Raw genomic sequence first — 22,554 nt, forward strand, 5'->3', positions numbered from 1 at the left:
CAGGACTATGCTGCAGCCTGGCTCTTAGTCTCTGAGACACACACACACACAGGACCTTGCTGCAGCCTGGTTAAGGAAAGAACAGCCTGCTGTGGAGACTGATTATTTCACAGAATCCGGGTCTCACCTTGCCTTATAATTGGAAACTGCAGCTAATTGCTGCCTGAATATGAGCAATGGAATGGTACCAGGTGTTGGGAAACTTGCTATGCCCAATGCGCATGTTCCCTCTCCCTTACCTGCACCCACTTTGGGGCGGAGCCAGGCCCCCTGGAAGGCGGGGCTAAGGTAGCTACGTCAGCACGTAAATTATGATTAAGGTAGGTAAGTGCGTCAGGTGGGCCGGCAACACAGAGTGAAGACGGAAGGGACTACGGGTTAAGCTCATCATGCCAGAATCCAGGGCTAGCAGAGAGATGGACTGAAGGGCCAGCTTCATCACAAGCAACTTTCTCAGTGGGTAACAGCAGACTGAGATATCACAGCGTCCGACAGTGAATACAGTGGACCATCCCTCCCGCTGAGAGAAGAACATGTCTCGCCAGGTTAAGAATCACTAACCCACTCAAGCAACAGTGAGGAAGAATTGTCAGCCTGTTCGAGAAAGAGTGAGGAGTTCAATCTACTTGCGTGAGTGTGGGTGGGGAAGAGAGTGAGAGAGAGACAGCTCACCACTTGCCTTTGTGAAAAGGACAAGTTGCCAGTGTGTATAGGCTGAAGAATTACCAGTCTGCCCAAGGGATTGTACTGAAACAGTTGGAAACCTGTTGAAGCAAGAGACGACAGCGTGATAGGTCAATGGAGGTGATTGAGAAATGTCACGATGCTTGAAAAAGTGTCTGATGGAAAAACTGAAGCAGATTAGAGGTTACAGAAATCTGGGCTGTGGATCCATCTGTTTTAAGTGTCAGTTTTGAATGCACACCAACGTGGAGCAATTGAACATGCTGCCTGCTGTGTTGAGGAGATGGCTGCACAAACCCAAAGTAAGAGAGTATTCAATATTATATATTCTGCACTCAATCTTCCCACCTTGGCATTCCACTCTTCTCAGCTATAGTTTTAAAAACTTGTTTCTAACATTTTCTGACCTTCCTTTGCTTTTCATTCTTCTCTTTTATAAACTCTCAGTTAGAATTCTACTCTGCAGATTAGCAGTCTGTTAAAATGGTGAGTGATCTCACTTTTATTCAGCAGCTACTGAGGAATTTAATATTGTTTTCTCCACACAACAAAATCTCCTCATTAAGTTCTATGGTGCACTCCCTAAGTGTGTCATAGCAGCCACAGATTATGGGTTCTCTCTTTGATTCTTATCTGCTTCCTTTTCCTACTGTTGGAAAGTGCCTAGACTACATTCAATGCATTCATTGCTTGATCAGTAATGCATTCAAATCAGACATGCTGCAACACCTTCCAAAAATTATAAATTTGGCAAATATAAGTTTTGGAAGGCTTGAAGCCAATTAATCGTTAATCTAATTCTGCACACCAAGTTACAATTTACAAAATTGTAATCCTATTTTAGTAGAAATAATATCTCATTTGGGAGCAGGCAACAAATCAAAAGGAAGTTAATTTCTTTACGATGATTCCATTAGAACCAGGCTGCAATCCAAGATTCCAGGTCACTTCAAGTAAATTAATATTTGCATCTGTCTCTTGAATCACTTCAGTTGCCTGTCTGATACAAAAAGAAATCATGGTGTGTTGGTAATTGTGCAGTAATCACATTCGTTTTCCTGATCTTTAACTTAACTGTAATTTCACTTCACTTAAACTTTCAGATTGAACCATTCAGCATACATCTACCATGGTTCTTTGTTCTAGGTTTTGTGTGTGATGAGTTTTGGGAAAAGCTGTCTAATTTGTCTTTTGGTGAATTTAGTTCATTTAAGTTTGGAGATTTTTGCAAGATTTTGCTTAGTGTGTTTTAGCTGCTGTCTCTTGTTGGCCAGCCACGTAACTATATATAATGTGTATGTAATTAGTTGTTTCAATGTAACTAAAACCTTTCCCCACCACCCCCACCCCCAACACTCCTCTTCTCTCTCTCCTTTTTCCACCCCCACCTCCAACACTCCTTTATTCACCCTCCTCCTGCTGCAATATTGCTTGGCAGAGTTCCACAAGAAACAATTGGCTCTCAGTATCTTCACCAAGTAAACTTTCCATGTGTGAGTCAAGATAAGAGTCATCATGGTACCTGACCATTGGGAGTTTAACGGGGGTTGAGGGTCAATTTTGGTTGAGGGGTATCCTTTAACTAAACCCAAATATTGCTTTTGCCCCACATTTGAGAACTTTTCTGACACTGGTAGGATTTGAACCCAGGCCTCTGGCTGGGACATAGAAACTTGCCCCACATGTAGATTGCCATTTGAGAGCACATCTGATTACTTTGTAGTTTCCTTCCCACTGGGGTGCTAAATCCAATTTAGGGTGCACTTTTAAAAGGTTTTGTGGTACAGTGATAGTGTCCGCACATCTGGGCTAGAAAGCCTGGGTTGAAATCCCACCTACTGCACATGTGTATAATCACATGTCTGTGATTACAAAATCTAAATGGTGGACAGGTTGCATTCCAATTCAGTCCAGGTGACATTACAATAGGATTGTGCAATTGGACCGGGAATAATCTACCAACATATCTCATAGTTTATCTGAATCTGTATGTAAAGAAAGAATAAATTAATTTTGTTATAATTCTTAAGCTTTTATCATTATAATTTGCATAATTACCTGAAATGCAAATAAGACCCATCATTCATGTTTCTGAATCACCAGACGTAGTGATCAAACTATGCTATGTTTAGGCTTGTTTTAATGCTTCCTCCCATGTCAGCATTTAATATTTAATTACACTACATTTCTATATTAATTGCTGCACGAAAATTCAGAGATTTCAAGCCCATCACTTTAACAATTCTTAGAGGTGATCACTTTGACTATTAATATTGGTTTTTCCTCTTTCTAAAGATGCTGTCAGACCTGAGTGTGTTGATTTTTGATTTTGGATGTTTATAAAAAATATGTGTTTTTACGTTTAATTTTATAATGGTTCTGTAAACATTAAGACCCTTCTGGGTACAGCATTGTAATGTGAGCTGACTTTTGGTGCCACGCTGACCCATCACAAAATCTAACTTTCCACTGTTTTGTTGTGACACTGTATAGCTTATTGCAAATAATTTTTAAAAAATTGCTGCTTCCATTCATGCCACAGGTAACTATAATTTTTTTCTCACATTAGACGACTGCATAAACTCTTTTTTTTTTAACATGCATAGACTTTCCTTTGTTAATTGGAAAAGTCAGAAGCAGAAATGAAGTTGCAGGCTGGAAAACTGTACAATAAGTTGGTTCCCCATTCGTACAACTAATCAGAGTTCTACACTGTACTGTGAATGAGGTGGATTACTCATCACAGAGACAGTAGCTGTCATCCCACAAGGTCCATTGCACCATTTTTTCCAAACTCTCTCTTTAAAACTAATTATGTAGTTCATAGATTGGGTGTATCGAGTGGAGGACCACATTTCTATTCTAGAATTCATTTAGATCTTTTAAATCAGCTAATGCGTTACTGGCCAAGCAGTAAAGGTCAGCCTATTCTTTCCAACAATGTGCCATCACACCAAACCATAAAAAGAAAGGACCTCATTGTAGTGTTTTCATTTTCCACATTGGGTACTATTGTGATCGTTTTAATATTCAATTGCTTTCTTGTTGAAAAGTGAGGTTTTTGACTGTTGGCTCTCACCCGTCAGAAACCAGGCTGTGAATGTTTCTAAATAGTCCTACAACTAGAAGAGATAGAAGATTTTTATAGGGCTGACTTTCTAAGCAAGTCACAGATAAACCTGAGTCTAATGGAAGCAGTGGTTTTATAATTGGTGACTATGGACATCTGTAGTCTTCACTACAGGAGCCCAAGTAAATGTAGGGGGAGGGGTGTGAAGGTAGATTTAATATATGTGTGGATTGCTACACCAACTAGGGTTCTGACATAGTCCCCGACCTAAGTGCCAACTCCCTTCCCCTCCCATTCAGCATGGCAACATGTGCATCTTGAACCATAAAGCAGGTTGAGCTAACATTAATGTTGGTTATTATTGAAGCTTATTAGTAAAGCCCAAGAGAAAAAGAGTACTGTTGCTCAAGATAAGATGGGTGTGATTGGAATAACATAGGTCAGAGATGACAGGATAGAGTGGAAGGGGAATTGAAGAGGAGATGAACTATTTAAAAGTAAGGGATAAATGGACATTTTAAGCATGGTTAATTGTTAAACATCTTTCCAAGTTGAGGGATGAGCAGGAAGGAGCACTTATCCAATCATCGGTACAACAGTTAAAGATGTCTGGAGGAGGGATTCAGTAGAATTTCAGCAAAAAGTGTTCAGTGTAGCTACAGAAAGAATGGCATTAGCACAGTTATGTGGTTTTCCACAACAGGCTTGTTTAAAGGAAGTGAAAAGTTCTTTAAGATAAGAACCAGTTCAACTAGGCAAACGAGTAAAGTTTGATTAGGAATTGGTTAGGCCACAATCAAAACCAGAAATAGGAGGCCCTCATCCTGACTTGTTGTTGGATGGAGGATTAGAGCAACAGTTCAACCAAAGTGACAAAGAAGGAATCCTACAAAAGAGAGTATCAGGAGAATGGTCAATGTCAATCAACTAATAGATCATGAGTTGCTTAGGACACTTCCTTAACTCTGAAAGCATGCAGGCAGTTTGAAGAAGGTAAAAGACTGTGTTAGTTCACTAACACTCTGCATTTTTGGTTAATGATTATAGAGTCTGGAAAGTAGGCAGTCTGATGATTACCTGTCTCTTAATGTGGTGAGTTCTGAATCACTTTAAATGATCGTACAGGTCGCAACAATATTGCAGTCAATATGTGGTATTTTAGCTAATCCTGTTACCAGCTAGAGCCAAAATTCTTGAAACACCTTTGGGTAGATTCTCAACTTGTCACCAGGGGTGTGAATACAAATTTAGAATTGGCCAATGAAAACTGGCTGAAGTACACCAAAAGCCAGTTTGTTCATTTTTCATTGTCAGTGCATGTTGGAAAGGAGGGGGAATGGTTTGGGATTATGCAAATTTCCACAAGTGATGCACAAGTGTTCTGTTACTGATTAGTCAAAAGAACATGTCAATTGATTGTATGTATTTTTTCTGTGTTTAATAAAATTTTATTTCACGGGACATGTTTGGGTATTCCCACCACTTAACCATCTTTGTATCATGAAGTTAAACCTGTCACATGACTTCAAGTTCCATTCCTCATTTACAAACCTATAAATTAGGAACAGGAGTAGGCCATACAGCCCGTTAGCCCACTCCTCCACTCAATAAGATCTTTGTGGATCTGATTCTGGTCTCTGCTCCACTTTCCTCCTTGTCCCCATAATCCTTGATTCCTTTGTCCAATCGAAGTGTTTTCCATCTCAGCTTTGAATATATTCCATGACTTAGATGCCCCTACTTTCTAGGGAAGTGAATTGCACAGACTGCCAAATCACTGAAAGAAGAAATTTCTCCTCATCTCTGCTGTAAAAGGGAGACTTGGTAAACTGTGTTCCCCAGTAGATTCAGTCTTCCACACAAGAGGAAGCCTCCTCGCAATATTCACTTTATTAAACCCCTCAGGATCTTTGTTTTAATAATATTACCTTATCATTCTTAACTCCAAAGGATATAGGCCTAACCTGCTCAACCTTTCATGAGATAAGCACATCATCGCTGGAATGAATTGAGCAAACCTTCTCTGAGAAGTGTATGTGTCATTTGATTGCATGTCTTCTTTGTGCAGATTTGAATGCCTTAGTTTGGAATGTCTTAATTTGAATATAATATACGTGTAATGAATTCAAACCTCTGAGAATGAAAGGTAGATGTACTTTCTTTAAAATAGCATTGGAGTTTGGGTCTATAGTTTTGGCAAAGATCTGTAGCTTGGGTGGTGGATGAGGTTGTTGACTTGCTCGCGGAGCTGGCTTGTTCTTGTTCAGACGTTTCATCGCCATGCTAGGTAACATCATCAGTGGAGCCTCCAATGAAGCAATGTTATTCTACTCCACTGATGTCACCTAGCATGGTGATGAAATGTCTGAACAAAAACAAGCCAGCTCGGCAAGCAAGTCAACAACCTATCTCATCAATTTCGCAAAAAAAAAGTTCTTAATCAACTTTTTTAGAGGCAGCACATTAGCTTTTCTATCAAAATGTTCTCTAGATGTGTGGTGTCTCTAGCAAATTTAGCATTTGTTACCTATCCGTGGTTGCCCTTGAGAAACTACTGGTGGGGCCTTCTCTCATTCCATTGCAATCAGTGTGTTGAGGGTACTCAACAAAATTCTGAGACCTAGGTTTGAATCCCGTCCAGATGGATGCTATTAGTACCTTGTGCAAAATTATTTTGTTTACTTCAGACTGAGACGTCAGATTGAATGAATATTGCAAGACCTTTCGCAGTGGGCTTTAAATTGTAAATTTCAGTTGGAAGTTAGAAAGCAAGGTTGCTGTATGAAGAGGTCAGAAACACGCTGGAACAGTGAAAGAGCCCTTTCTTGTTAGGCAACTGACCTGAAGGGTATATCCATGTTGGAGTAGTTGGAAAAAGTTCCATTTCCAAATTTTGTCAAGCATCAATTTTAGGCATAGCACTTTGTTTTGCTGGCCATTAACCCTGTGGACGGGGTGTTGATTGATGCCTCTGTACTAAAGAAATCAAGTATGTGTTATTATCATTGTCAGATGTTGAAATCTGTTTGAAATATAATGATGACTCTTAGCTTGTGTATGGGGTGGTGGTCACAGCACGGAAAGTCACTACAAATTCTGTGGATGCAGAAAATGTGAAATAAGACAGAAACCATCAAGCCCAACAACATCAAAGATGACTTGAAAGGGAAATGATTATCTCTTTTACATGCCTCCTTCTAAAATTGTGCATAGGAACAGCTGTTTGAAGTGTGAATTTTCTGTAAGTGTGTGACAGTGTGAAAGCACACTTTCTCAGTTTCCAAGGGTCTGTCAGTTTCTGATGGGCTTTGTTACTTGTTAAAACCATGGTGGTGCTTTCTTTCCTCACTGTTTAGGACAGTATTTACAGATTCCTGCTTTAAAATATTAGAGCTATACAGCACGGAAACAGACACTTTTGTCTAACTCGTCCATGCTGACCAGATATCCTCCATAAATCTGGTCCCATTTGCCAACATTTGGCCCATTTCCCTCTTCTGTATCCATCCAGAAGCCTTTCAAATGTTGTAATTAGACCAGTCTCCACCACTTCCTTTGGCAACTCATTGCATACATGCACCAACTTCTGCGTGGAAAAAGTTGCCCTTTAGGTCCCTTTTTCTAAATCTTGCCCCTCTCTCTTAAAACCTATGCCCTCTAGTTTTGGGCTCCCCCACCCCAGGGAAATGACCTTGGTTATTCACCCTATCCATGCCCCTCATGGTTTTATAATCTTCTATAAGGTCACCCCTCAGCCTTCGCCTCTCCAGAGAAAATAGCTCCAGTCTATTCAGCCTCTCCCTATAGCTCAAACCCTCCAACCCTGGCAACATCCTATAAATCTTTTCTGAACCCTTTAAAAGGAAGTTGGAAATGTCAACAGGGTGTGTGTGTAATAAAGGTGTTTAAACAGGTTATTATAATATGTCTGTTTTACGTCAGAAAGATAGCACTGTGAACATTTCTGCGCAGCTGTATTGTGTAATGGTGTTTAAACAATTGCAGATTTTTTTTTTGGTAGAAGAACAGGGTGTTTAGAACTCTGATAACTTAGAGAGGATAATGGTTGCCACTAGGCCATAAAATATATCTTGGTCATTGTGAAACATAGTCCAGGGATATTTATTTAACATTATGTTGTTAAACTCCTTGTCATTTGACATAGCACACTACCAATCCTCCAAAACACTACAGGCAATTTGTTGTGGCATATAATTCTTGTTGTTTAGGATTTTTTTGCAGTCTGGTTTTCCAAGTTGTTTTTTTTTAAAAAAAACCTGTGGAAACCAAGCCAATACCTTGTGTCTGACTGGCTATCAGCATGAATCTACATTTAGATTGTCACTGGAGAAAGCTTCCTGGTTCACAATGTATTGCACTCTGTCAGATTTGGTATATCAGTAGCTTTTGTTGTGAAGTTTATTGCAGCAAGCCAAAACTTGCATCCATTGTTGTTCATTTCCAGCCACGGACATGGCAAATTCTGGATCTCAGTTATACAACTGATTGAAAGCACACTGAGATGATAACTGTTGCTTTTTCCCTCCCACATTCTGGTATTATTAAAGCCATGGGTACAGGCTTACAATTGATCTTCTCCAAATGGAAAACTCCAGTGTAAATGAAGATTTTAATAAATTGGGGGAAAAAGGTCAAATAACAGATGCTCCTGTTAGAGATAATAAGTGGAGATGCTGAATGAACTGAATAAAAGAAAATACAGGACTTTTTTTGAAAAAAGAACCTTAAGGCAATGAAAACAACATTTTTAAGATGCCAAAGGACCCACCCAAGGGTATTTGCTGCTACAAATGTAAAATTAAAGTGGCAGTATTAGTTCTAATAGTGACTGGTCTAGCTTGTGGTATACAGGGTTTCATTAAATATCCTGCTCCTTCAGGTGGGACTGGCATTCCAACGAAACTTTTTAACTGGAACATCAGTGTTCCTTCTCCCTTCCCAAAATATTGAAAAGCTGGTTTTCCCCTACCACCATTGCTCCTTGCTGTAAGGAAATGGAGCATCAAATTAGAAGAATGTTTAGACCAGAGGACTCCAGAATCTAAGAGAAAGATGTGACACTTACCGAAGCTTCTATTAAATTCAGGCTACAGCGAGAGACTAGAGCAGAAATGAGAAAGGGAGCTCTAGGATTAAGTCTAGGGGAAGCCCAGGTTAAAACAGACCACGATTGTTTTGCTAAGCCATCTCCTAATCCTGGTTGAATAGGAGATTGCACTGAATGATGAGTGTATCAAACCTGATTACTTGATTACATGTTTTATGTGGAAGGAATGGATGGGGTCATTCTCTGAAAGTGTAATTGAATGGGCAAGTGTTGCATCTGAGTTGCAGCGGTGGAGAGGTATGTAAAGTATTGAGTCGTGGCTCTCATAACAGATTGGAGAACAATGACGTGTGCTTGGTAGCACCTTTTTTATGGGAGGGGGATGTTGATCTAACAAACACAATGGCTGATAGATTGGGGCGAACCAGGACGGCCCTTCCTTTGTAAAAGGAGTTGAAAATTGTGACGGACGTGGTATCTTGAAGGGTCATTACCAATCACTGTCAGTGAACAAGAGTTGAAGAATAATTGGAGAACGTGTGCACCAACAGTGATAGATGACATGAGGCTTAGGAAGGAGAAGATCTAAAATGGATCATGAAGTGACTGGAATCTGGGCAACTGAAACCATACTGCAGTAAATGTATTAGAAAATATGGCCTGGCAACAGACTGGGGTTGCGGGGTTGGGGGGGGGTGGTAGTCAGTCCAAAACTAGAGGGCATTGGTTTAAGGTGAGAGGGGAAAGCTATAAAAGGGACCTGAAGGGCAACATTTTCACGCAGAGGGTGGTGCACGTATGGAATGAGCTGCCAGAAGAAGTGGTGGAGGCTGGTACAATTACAACATTTAAAAGGCAGCTGGATGGGTATCTGAATAGGAAGGGTTTAGAGGGATATGGGCCAAATACTGGCTAATGGGACTAGATTAATTTAGGATATCTGTTCAGCATGGACAAGTTGGACAGAAGGGCCTGTTTCCATGCTGTACAGCTCTATGATTCTGTAATTAGAGCAAAGTATATTTTATCAACAAAAAGACATGCATACTTGGAGTTTCCATGTTTAGATGAACCTTTTGTCATGTTAGCTATGTATCTATATATTCATTTACTCAGGTCTTTTATGAAATCAATAGTTCTGTGCTTTTAGTTAAAGCAGATGTTGCATCATTCCAGCCGTTAGCTTATTGGCCTCTCAGTTCTATCTATGGAAATGCAAATGTGGTTTTCAGTTTCTGATCAGTGCCCAACACAATGTGCGTATTTTCAGCTATTTCTGATTTTTAGACTTCAAGCATTTAGCATTCATTTTCTTTTCAATTATGTGTAACCTCCTCCCATTATTCTTCACTCCCTCTGTTATTTTCTCATTAGGATCATGCTAACATCATTATTAGTACTTCTGTTCCGCAATGGTACTGAACTGTATGTTAGCTTTTTGGAGATATAAATAATGTATATTGGAAGGACGTGCGATCAAAAGTATTGTGAATTGTGTAGTATATTTCTTAAATGATTGTTATCCTGGGCTGTTAGCCATTACATTCAACCAGTTTTGGTTCAAGTTGAAAATACAGCAATGTTTTCATAACATGATACTTGGAACCAAGCAACCTGTATTTTTTTTCGATTTGATACCAATATGTGTGTTTCAGTGTAAATTGTAAATGCTGATACAACAAAGCTGTTTCAAAAACACATACACCAGCATACTTTGTACTCCTGCCAGTTGGTAGTGGTTCTTTATTTTTAAAAACTTGTTGAGAACTTTGCAAGGATTTCATTTGTTTCATGTTCATGGTAATTCAATGGATGTGTATATTTTAAGAGCAAGGAAGTAGATGCCTCATTATTTAAGCACATCTAAGCCATTGTCTTCTGAAGCTCCTCCTCGGCACAGAGTCTGAGAGATTGCCATGTCACTGTATGTCCGTACCAGTTTATGTCGTCAGTGTGTGAGCCAACTTGTGCAACTCTGGCATTACTCTGGGCATGTTTGATGTTGTGAGTTTGGCATAATGACCTAAAGCACACTGAACCAAATTTCAGTACTTGCTTCCACATGGACCAGTCAGCTACAGTGCTTTCACAAGAAAGGTGGTCTGCAATGTAGAATCCTGTAAGGTTCTTCTCCAGAGTGTCCTTGTATCACCTACACTGACCATTTTGATGTTTGCATTGAGAACAAACATTACGTTAAAGTAGTGGATCTTATATTTCCAAAATCAACTTCCAATCCAGTATGTAAAATGAATCACAGAATATTGTCATGGCATCATCAAAAATCTATCCACCCAAGCTGCAACAAGAGGTTTGAATTAATAGAACACTTTTCATACTTCAAGAAATCTCAAGCACTTTGCCACCAATTATGGAATCTTAAATTGTGGACAGGGTAGCTCACTTGTGACTTTCTTTTGCAAATGTGTGGGATAAAATCCCCAGTAGCACTAAGTAGGTGATTGAAAATCTGATCAGGAAAGGTAATGCTCCGACAGTGCAGTACCCTTCCAGTACTCTACTGGACTTTCAGCACTGACTGTATACCATATTCATGGGAGTAAATCTGACCCCACAACCTCCTGACTCTCATATGTGCGCTACCACAAAGTCACTGCAAAAACCTGGTGATGAAGTTTATACTTTGCAACACTGAAAATTTTGTTTTGAAATTAATACAATTAAACATCTTCATGAAAAGTGATTGAAAATGTGACATATTTTCCTGTGTAAAATATTAGAAGCATCTAGTTTTTAATCTGCTGCAGTTAAATTACTTATCCTCCTAGTAAATATTACTGATTATGACAGTTAGATCTAGAAATATTTGAAAGCTCTTTTGGTTACTTACACTGCTTTAGATATCTCAACAATCACAATATTTGCAGTTGTATAACTTCTAACAAAATGTCCCTTGATACTTCACAAGAGCATTAGCGAACAAAATCTTAATACTGAGTCAATCTAGGATAGGTAATCAAAAGCTTCATCAAAACAATAGCTTTTAAGAAGCATCTTAAAAGAGGAAACATAATTTACATGGGTGGAATATATTGGATTACATTCCAATCCAGTATACTGAATGAGGCAACGTGTAGGCTTCAAAGGGCTCAGTCATTCAATAGGATCATGGCTGACCTTCCACTTCAACTCAATTACCATGTACTCTACCAATATCCCTTAATTTCCACAATCCCAAGAACCTGATGGGTTTTATCTTTTAATATATTCAATGACTGAGCATCCACAGCTCTTTGGAGGGGGTGGGGTGAAATTCCAAAAATTCACAACACTGTGAGAGGAGACATTTCCCTTTGTGTTAAGTAGCCAGCCCTTTATTCTGAGAGAGTGATTCTGTATTCTGTATTCTGTATTCCTAGCCAGGATAAACATTTCTCAGCATCTATCCCAACAAACCTCATAATATCATGTCCTGATATGATCATTTCTCATTCTTGTAAATACCAAGGAATTTAGATCTACCCTCTTCATAGTCTCATCATAAGAAATGAGAAAATAACAGGAATCAGCCTCATTTTTTTTTTGGAGCAAGTGTGCCTTTACTTGGGAAAAGAAACCAAAATTGTGCAGAGTACTCTGGTGTGGCCCCACCGATGCACAGAGAGGTTTAAGACAGGTGGTACTTTGTAACAACAGAGCCATGTCTTTTGTTTGGTTTTCTCTGAAAAGTGTGGTGATGACAGAAAATTTTTTTAAGGGGAAGATGAAAGGACACTGAGGAGAAACGATCGCTTAAAAACATCAGCTAAGGTGGGAGCCAGGAAGGGAAGCCAAATGAGTAACTGTAAAGTAAGAGGAGTTTGGAGAACAAGAGGTGTGTCTCATCAACAAGGTGAGCTTTGAGAGGCTTTGTGATTTGTGGTGAAGAGAATTCAGGCACTGGAGAGCATTGGCTAATTTCAATTTCAGATAGTGGAAGAATAGTCTGGATGCATTAGTTTGAGATGTTAATTTATAGCTCAGTTGAAAGATTGAGGATCTGGAAATAAGTTAAAACTGTCCTAGGGAGGAAGTACAAAATAAAATAAGTTTTGATTCTTTCAACATTTAATATTGACTGTACTGTCAATCTGATCTGTTGATTTCTCCATCAGAGAATCACAAAGTAAAACAATCCAATGTTTTTAATTTATTTGTTTTAATAATGCTTCCAAATATTTCTCAAATTGAGAGAAAGGGGTACAGTAAATTGCTTGGAAGAAGCTTCAATTATCTAAGATTTCTATCTATGTAATGCATAAAATCTGAAGTGCTGATTTGCTTTGGTAGGATTGCTGTCATGTTTCCAAAATTTGGTTAGTCTTGTTTTTCCTGCTGAGCATTGGTAATCCCGTACAAATTAATATTCTCTATTTTTCCATTTGCTGAGACAACCTGGACAGACCGGCAGAGCCTGTGTTCCGCATTATAGATTTACAGTTTCCACAGGAGAAATGGTTTTTCCATTTTCAGTTTGCTTCTGAAGAAGTAACAGGTGAATGGGAGTGAATAATGCACCTTTTTATAAAGAATGTAAATTTAATAGCTTTGGATGAAATAAAGGTCAAGTTAAAACTTTTCTGAGATAGTAGGAACTGCATATGCTGGAGAATCTGAGATAACAAGGTGTAGAGCTGGATGAACACGGCAGGCCAAGCAACATCAGAGGAGCAGGAAAGCTGACGTTTCGGGCCTAGACCCTTCAGAAATGGGGGAGGGGACGGGGGTTCCGAAATAAATAGGGAGAGGGGGAGGCGGATAGAAGATGGATAGAGGAGAAGATAGGTGGAGAGGAGACAGACAGGTCAAAGAGGCGGGGATGGACCTAGTAAAGGTGAGTGTAGGTGGGGAGTTAGGGAGGAGATAGGTCAGTCCAGGGAGGACGGACAGGTCAAGGGGGCGGGATGAGGGGAGGGGGGCTGGGGGTGGGGGGAGGGGATAGGTGGGAGGAAGGACAGGTTAGGAAGGCGGGGATGAGCTGGGCTGGTTTTGGGATGCCGTAGGGGGAGGGGAGATTTTGAAGCTTGTGAAGTCCACATTGATACCATTGGGCTGCAGGGTTCCCAAGCGGAATATGAGTTGCTGTTCCTGCAACCTTCAGGTGGCATCATTGTGGCACTGCAGGAGGCCCAGGATGGACATGTCGTCTGAGGAATGGGAGGGGGAGTTGAAATGGTTCGCGACTGGGAGGTGCAGTTGTTTAGTGCGAGCCGAGCGTAGGTGTTCTGCAAATCGATCCCCAAGCCTCTGCTTGGTTTCCCCGATGTAGAGGAGGCCACAACGGGAACAGCGGATGCAGTATACCACATTAGCAGATGTGCAGGTGAACATCTGCTTGATGTGGAAAGTCTTCCTGGGGCCTGGGATGGGAGTGGGGGGGAGGTGTAGGGGCAGGTGTAGTACTTATCTCCCCTCCCACTACCGCATCCCAAAACCAGCCCAGCTCGTCCCCACCTCCCTAACCTGTCCTTCCTCCCACCTCCAGCCCCACCCCCATCTCCTACCTACTAACCTCATCCCACCCCCTTGACCTGTCCGTCCTCCCTGGACTGACCTATCTCCTCCCTAACTCCCCACCTACATACACCTTTACTGGCTCCATCCCCGCCTCTTTGACCTGTCTGTCTCCTCTCCACCTATCTTCTCTTCTATCCATCTTCTATCCGCCTCCCCCTCTCTTCTATTTATTTCAGAGCCCCCTTCCCCTCCCCCATTTCTGAAGAAGGGTCTAGGCCCTAAACGTCAGTCTTCCTGCTCCTCTGATGCTGCTTGGCCTGCTGTGTTCATCCAGCTCTACACCTTGTTATCTTAAAACTTTTCTGTTTGCTTATTTGGAGTATGCATGCTTGCAGATAACTCTCAAACTAGTTCCACTACATTCAGAATTTTTCACTCTGCTACAAAATGAATTCCAATGAGCTTGTAATTATTGGTTGATCACTGAAGAGTCAGGATCCTAATGCTATGAACCAGTGCGAATGTTTACTTGTTTCTTCACGTGCTACAATAGGTTGTTGCAATGAGATAATCTCCTTTCACCATTTCTATATTTTGACGGTGGTGTTTTGTATATTTTCAGAGGTCCAACCCACATCCGTTGGCTCAATTCTTCTATGCAGATAAGGAGGTGACTCAAGTTATGATGGAGTTGAATAATGTCAATCTTCACAATGACCCCCAACAATACATGGCACAACTAAATAATCTTCGAGCTAGACAGGTCAGTGACTTAGATCCTGTATGGTAGAGCTAACCTAACTTTTATTTTGAACACTCTCTCTTAGAAGCAAATTACATTGAATTTTAAACAGTTTCCATAGTGGAGGTTACGTCCTCCGTTGCATTCAAGAGTCATTTACTGTTGGCATTTTGTTTTATTGCACCTAAAATAAATGTAAATTGAAATGTTTTCCACAACAAACTGAAACACTGTAGAAAATTACAGTTGGAGTGTTTCCAACATTTGTTGCTTGCACATCCCTGTTCAGCTAAGTTTGGCAAATCGTCATCAGATACATTTTAACAATTTTGGTCTTCATGCTTACTTTCCACTCTATATAATTTTTTTTGTGTGTCTCTCTCATCAACTATGTTCTCATTCTTTTTGTTATTTTACCAAAATGGAAATAACCTAAGTTTTTTTTTGCCAGGTACACTTTAGTAATAAGGGAATAGTATAATTGCAGAACAGAAAGCCATTCAGATCATGTTGATTCTCTGTACAGCAACTAATTGCTCCTTTTAGAATAGAAGACAATCAGTTAGTGCACAGAATCCCAACAGTGCAAATAGAGGCCATTCAGCCCATCAAGTCTGCACTGACCCTCCAAACAGCAATCCTGCGCAGGCATAGCCCCATAATCCTGCATTTCTCATGGCTTACCCACCTAGCCTACACATCCTGGATACTACAGGCAATTTAGCATGGCCAATCCACCTAATCTGCACATCTTTGGATTGTGGGAGGAAACCAGAGGAAACCCAAGCATATACAGGGAGAATATGCAAACTCGACACAGTCACTCAAGGCTGGATTCGAACCTAGGTCCTTGTGTGCTGCCCAAAGAAAATTCTTCAAAGAAAATGTAACCGTTGCAAATTGATATGCTGGGAGTGTTCTATGGGTCAGGCAGCATCTGGGGGCAGAATGATGGAAATGTAAGTGAAACCTTTCCACAAACCATATTTTCCCAAAGTACTCCCACATGTTAAACTGTAAATTTTTCTGTTGATGAAGTGTAGAAATAACATTGTGATTAGTCCAGTTAACATACAACTTTCACTTACCGTGGACTTGAATAATTTATGCCCCATAAATATTTTAAAGTTGTTTGATAATTGGCCTGAAATAATCAAACTGGTGACATACTCCCCACTTTTAAATGGACAAATTTGACATTGACAGGATTTTTCCAATTGTGTTTCCCTTTCAAAATCCCACGACCAGCAAACAGTGTCCTTTTGTGTTCCAAAGCTTCGTTGTGTATTGACTTAACCTGGTGACCTCACTATAATTTGGAATTTGATAATCTTGATGAATGTCAGCCATGATGTGTAACTCTGGCATTGTTGCCTTATTTAAAGGATTCTGATGTTAGGAAGAGGGCTACAGCACCACCTGTCAAAGATTTATCTAAGTATTAATTGGTAAATGAAAACTGCCCACTCTCAGGCTTCAATGTCACATCAATAATGTGCATTTTTGAGTTGAAAAGCCAATGCATTGAAAAGCAGAAGAGTACACTATATTCTGAAATACACACCAGAAAAGTCACCTCAAATACATAATGGAGCTGCACCTTTGCTCCTCGATAGCACACAATTGTAATGGGTGGTGCCCTTTCAAATGCTACACAATTAAATGTTTAACTACCAGGTGCCCTACTAAACTGCACAATGGGGCAACATGTGGCAATTCTTGTACACTAGGTTGGATCAACATATTTTTGATATAATAATTTTGGTCTTGGTGTCCTGTTTAATACTAATTTGACAAAATACAGAATGGATCTAATCCTTGAACCTCCCTTTTGGATCTATGAAGTTGGATTTTTTTGCACCCAAGGTGGGTAGCTTAAATCGGGCAGTTTCCTTGCTCCAAAAGCTGCTCTTTGCCAGAGAACTGGGATGGAGGTTTGGCAAATTTCAGGCAAGTTCCCAAACAAATTTTGTCTGAGGCAGAGTGTTGGATGCCGTCAGATGTGGATCGGAGATAGGCGTGGGCTGCTGAGTGCTGAAGCGGACTATTTAAAAGGCCCATCTTTCTTCGCTGGGACTTTTTCCCTGTTGTTTGGTTTAGATATGAGGCCCTCTAACCTTCTCCACATCCTTCCTTTCTCCCCACCCTCAAACCAATCCATTTCGCCAGAAATGCTTCAATCATGGCAACCTATGCACCCCATACTCACCATTCTTTGTCCTTGCACCTGCCCATCCAATACACCCAGCATCTACCATGGGCAAATTTCTGGACCCATGTTCAAATAAACCAAAATAAAACAAATTTCTAAATATCAGTTACAGCTATCACACTAGAACAAAAACTTAGTCATGAGAACCCAGTCAAAATTATAACAGCCCGTCAGTAGCTAGCCACTTATCAAAACAACAAACTTGTATTTATAATCCCACTTTAAAAACCACTAATGATTTAACAACCTCATCGATCTGGGCTGCATCTCAGCCTATCTGCTTACTCCTTCTCCACCTCCGTTCAATGAGACCTGGGTGTCCTCATGCACTGAAAGTAAGTGTGGAGAAGGCACACTGTATGTTGGCCTTCATAGCGAAAGGATTTGAGTACAAGGAACAAGGAATGTCTTATGGCAATTATACAGGGCATTGGTGAGGCTCGCCTGGAACAGTGTGCTGTTTTGGTCTCTTTATCTGAGAAAGGATATTCTTGCTGTCGAGGGAGTGCTGCAAATTTTACCAAATTGATTGATTCCTGGGATGGCAGGACTGACGTATGAGGAGAGACTGAGTCGGTAAGGATTGTATGCACTGGAGTTTAGAAGAATGAGGAGGGATCTCCTAGAAGCCTATAAAATCCTAAGAGGACTAGGTGGGTAATGTGGAGGAAGGATGTTCCCAATGGTGGGGCAGCCCAGAACCAGGGGCCATAGCTTAAGGATAAGGGGTAAACCTTTTAGGACTGAGATGAGGAGAAATACGTTCATCCAGAGTACAGTGAGCTTGTGAAATTCCTAACCACAAAGTGGTCGGACCAAAACATTGTGTTTTTGAAGACAGAATTAAATATAGGTCTTGCGGCTAAAGGGATCAAGGGATATGGGAGGAGGGTGGGATTAGGGTATTGAGCTCTATGATCAGCCATGATCATAATGAATGCCAGAGCAGGCTTGAGGGGCTGAATGGCCTCCTGCTGCTTCCATCTTCTATATTTCTGTTTCCAGTAACAGGACAGAAGGTGGTGACTAAGTTTTGAGTCAAACCTCCCGGCGTTTCCAGCCTGTCTGCGTGCAGGTGCAACCAAAAACCTCCTGTAACCTTTTCCAAAAACCTGTAGAGGTGGCCTGCCCGCTTTTGCTTTTTTCTTTTTGTTTTAATTTTCTAAAAGGTTGTTAGAGAGGGCACCTTCACATTGAAGCCCAAACCGCATGTGGATGCTCCAATCTTTATTCTACAGTTTGTACAAAATCCCATTTTTCTTGCTTTTTAAATTTCTATATTTTGTATAGATCAAAAATTCTTCAGTGTATGTGCTGGTCATTCTTCCTTGTATTTACTGTTTTTCTGGATCCCACAACCCTCCTGTAGAAGGTGCCAAATTCAATTTGGTGTTAAAATTGACGTTGCTGACTCTTAGAGCCCATTAAAACTTTGGGTTTTTTTTTTTTTAAATCGATGTCAGCAATAGTGAGTGTTGTTCCCTTGTTGCTAACTACAAAATCTGAATCATGGACATTTAGACTGCGTCTTGAGTGGGTGAAAGAACTGGACTACTTCTGGGGCAATTTTAAAAAGGTCTTTTTAATGTGGGTCTCAACACCAGGCTGCTGTTTGTTTGTGTTGTATTCTGCCATATGCCTTTTCTTGCACACTGTCACAGTCCCTGCAGAATCCATACTTTATTTTTGGATTAAGAAAAAGGTTTTTCCAGTTACTGACTGAAATCTTACCTTTGGTAGTTTCTTATTTTAAGACTTTTACTATGTGTCTGTTTTTTTAATATAAAAAAACAGACAAAGGTCAATATTGATCAAACACCATTTAACAAGCAACTATGTCATAAGTCACACGACTCCCAGTCATAGTCCAACAGGGTTATTTGGAATCTCTCAAGCCTTTGTAACGCAGCCTTATCAGGTGCAGTGCATCTGATGAAGGGGCTGTGCTTCGAAAGCTTGTGTGATTCCAAATAAACCTGTTGGACTATGACCTGGGTCGTGTGACTTATGACTTTGTCCACCCCTGTCCAACACTGTCCGTAACAAGCACCTAATACACTAACTTAAAGAAGTGCTACTTCTACCCTTCTAATTAAATGAATCAAAATATGCTGCCTGATACATGACTACTTTCTATCACAGTCCCGACAGGGTGCAATGCAACCTTGAGCCTCGACGCACTCCTGACTTCCAGCAGGCTCACATCTCCTTTCTACATCAGGTCAAATCTTCCAATGTCTTTTGAAAATTGTAAAGAACAGACTTGCATTAGCATAGCCCACTTTGGTGACTCCTTGTTCCTTAAGTTTCAGCATCTCATCAGTTCTGCTCTCCTCTTACCGAATAATAAGCCAACTTTTTTAAAACTACTTAGTTGTTACCACAAAAACAGTCCATTCTGCTGTTCACAGCAGAAGCTATAGCTTCTTATCCCAGGATAGTAATTTCTTTATCTGTCTCTTATGACCAAAAACCAGCTAAGTCTTTTTGTCAAGTTGTGACAACTGTGAACTAATTTTCACGTGAACACGTCTCTAGACAGAGTTGGTTTGATTTAACACTATTCTTACCTCTGCACTTCACTGTTGCTTGCTGTCTCTCTCTCGTTCATTCTCTCTCTTTCCTCACCACCCCCTCATCCCCACAACCCCCCCATATCCCTGCCCCAACAATCCAGAACATTATCTTGCATTTTAAAATGTCTAACTTAATCTCTTTTTGTAAAGTTTCACATTCTTAACCACTAAAACTGACTACAACTTAGGGTGTTGCCTAAACACTAGCAGTGTAGAACAAAGCATTTCAATATGAGGTGATCAGTGCTTTCTTGATGCACTTTTTAAATCATTTCAAAGAATGAAATGAACAAGTGACAAAGCAGCAAAAGCTTTACAATGTTTGGGACACCCTCCAATCTTGTGGAATATAGTTAGTCTGATTCTGGCAGCCTTCAGTTATAAGAAGTGATTCCACCCCTTTTCAGATATAAAACTTCTTTGTGATATGCCAAAGAATTACTGTGCTGCCCAACTGCATTATATTCCAGATCAGTGAATGCTTTATTAAGGTGCAACGATCTGTCTTTACAAAGTTCAGCTAAACGGAGCCTGATGACTCTAAAGTAATTTAAATCCCACAACACAACATTGAGTTGTTTTGTCAGTCAAGCCTGTAGGATGTGGAGCATGCATTTATTGATGATGGCATTGAAATATGACCCACCAAAAGATTTGCAAGATAATTTATGCATTACACAACTTGATGATAATTCACCATCAGTTCATATGGAGTAAACATCAGGGTATCTCCCCTTTTTTACTTGTGTTTGTCTGTGCGATAAGGCAAAAAAAAGTGTGCATGATGATGAAGGAGGGGCAGAATGAGTTGAAACATGTGTGAAACAAAGGCACAAAAATGTTGGGGGATGTATGGCCAGTGAGTCAGCACCTGTAGATGGAAAAGTCAAATTCCATCCAAAATACCAATGTGTCAGCAGAACTGAAATCCAAAATCATCATGTATTTACTTATAGTGACATGAAGGATTTATCTCTGTAGATTTAGATATGGAGGTGCCAGTGTTGAACTGGGGTGGACAAAGTCAGAAGTCACATGACACCAAGTTATAGTCCCACAGGTTTATTTGAAGTCACAAGCTTTCAGAGCTTAGCCCCTTCATCAGGTGGAGAAAAAGAGAAACACATAAACACAGAGTTTATAGGCAGAGAGATCAAAAGATTGTACAACTGGTGTGTGCAGAGTGTCAAATATTATTTGACACTCACCACGCACCATTTGTATGACCTAGTGATCTCTCTGCCTATAAACTGTGTCTGTGTGCCTCTATTTCTCCCCATCTGACAAAGGGGCTACACTCTGAAAGCTTGTGACTTCAAATAAGCCTGTTGGACTATAACCTGGTGCCATGTGACTTCCATCTTTAGATCCTCACAGTTGTGGAAAGCGATTGATCTGTGTCATGAAGGAGAGAATGGTTTTCCTGTGATTACTATTGACAACAAAATTGGAAATGTGTGCAGAGAAAGCAATTACCAGAAATTGTCTTCCCAGCAGACTTGCTGGCCTAAATATTCTGATGGTCGGATAGTCACTACAACAGTATAGGCTTGAGTTGCTGTTCAGTCCATACAGAAATGCCAACATAGCTGAATCCAAGGGAATTGCCAAGAAAATGGAAAATTCCAATGAGCAGCTCTTCTGTGTCTGGAACAATCTAAAGAAAAGCCCTTTAAAGTTGGATAATTGAGGGTTCAAACCCCTTGGTAAGTACTAAACTGACCTATGTCTGCTGTACTGCACGTGCCTGCCTACAATCCACAACCAACCTACCCAAAGCACTCCTCTGTCTTGCCCCATCACACTAGCCTTCAAAGTGTCTGCTGGATATTTATCAGAATACATCTGTGACACCAGAGCGGGTGCAATTTTGACTATCTGCTCCTCTTCTGGGTTCAAGGATTCCTGGGCAGGTTTGGAACAGGAGTCCCTGCCCACGAAACCCCAGTTTTCTTCAAGCCTGCCCGGCCATTGATTCGGATCATGGCTGATCTGACTTTCCTCAGGTCCACGTTCCTACCCTTTCCCCGTAATCCTCGAATCCCTTACTGATCCAGAATCTATCTATCTCTGCCTATAATTTACACAAGGACTTTACCCTCACAGCTCTCTGCAGCAAAGAATTCCAAAGATACACTACCCACCTGAGAGGATGAATTGCTCCTCATCTTGGTCTTAAATTGACACCGTTTAATTCTGAGACTACACCCTGGGGTCCTAGACTCTCCAATGAGGGGGAAAACTTTGTCTCAGCACTTACCCTGTCAAGCCCCTTAGGAATCCTATATGTTTCAATGAGATCACCTCTCATTCTTCTAAATTCCAGTGAGTAGAATCCCAACATGTTTAGCCTTTGCTCATAAGACGGTCCCTCCATACCATGGATCATCCTTGTGAACCTTCTCTGAGCTGCCTCCAATGCAATAATATCTTTCCACAAATACGGAGAACAAAACTGCTCACAGTGCTTCAGACATGGTCTGATCAACACCTTATACTGTTGCAGTAAGACTTGCCTACTCTATACTCAACCTCCTTGAAATAAGGGCCAACATGCCATTAGCCTTCCTGATTACCTGCTGCATCTGGGTTGAAGCCTTCTGCAGTTTTTCCCCATTTAAATAATATTGTTTTGTTCTCCCTTCCAAAATGAACAACATTTGTCCACATCGTACTCCATTTGATAACCTTTGGCCTGCTTATGTAACCTATCAATATCTCTCTGTAAAGAGTCTGTACTGCATC

General features: G+C 40.6%; 1 protein-coding gene across 4 annotated transcripts in view; it reads left to right on the top strand.

Annotated features, from left to right (window-relative positions):
- The first annotated feature begins 340 nt into the window (after positions 1-340).
- Positions 341-22,554, top strand: part of LOC109934742 (lateral signaling target protein 2 homolog) — a 53,320-nt gene continuing 31,106 nt past the window's right edge. For 3 of the 4 annotated variants that reach the window (XM_048603891.1, XM_048603892.1, XM_048603893.1), the window contains exons 1-2: positions 341-986; positions 14,902-15,042. In XM_048603891.1, the coding sequence (XP_048459848.1) occupies positions 918-986; positions 14,902-15,042 (210 nt within the window). In that variant the 5' untranslated portion in view covers positions 341-917. Of the gene's footprint in view, positions 987-5,704; positions 5,787-14,901; positions 15,043-22,554 lie in introns of all 4 variants that reach the window. The other variant, XM_048603894.1, reaches the window with a different exon arrangement.

This window comes from Rhincodon typus, chromosome 12, assembly GCF_021869965.1.
Source record: "Rhincodon typus isolate 14 chromosome 12, sRhiTyp1.1, whole genome shotgun sequence".
NCBI classification, from domain to species: Eukaryota; Metazoa; Chordata; class Chondrichthyes; order Orectolobiformes; family Rhincodontidae; genus Rhincodon; species Rhincodon typus.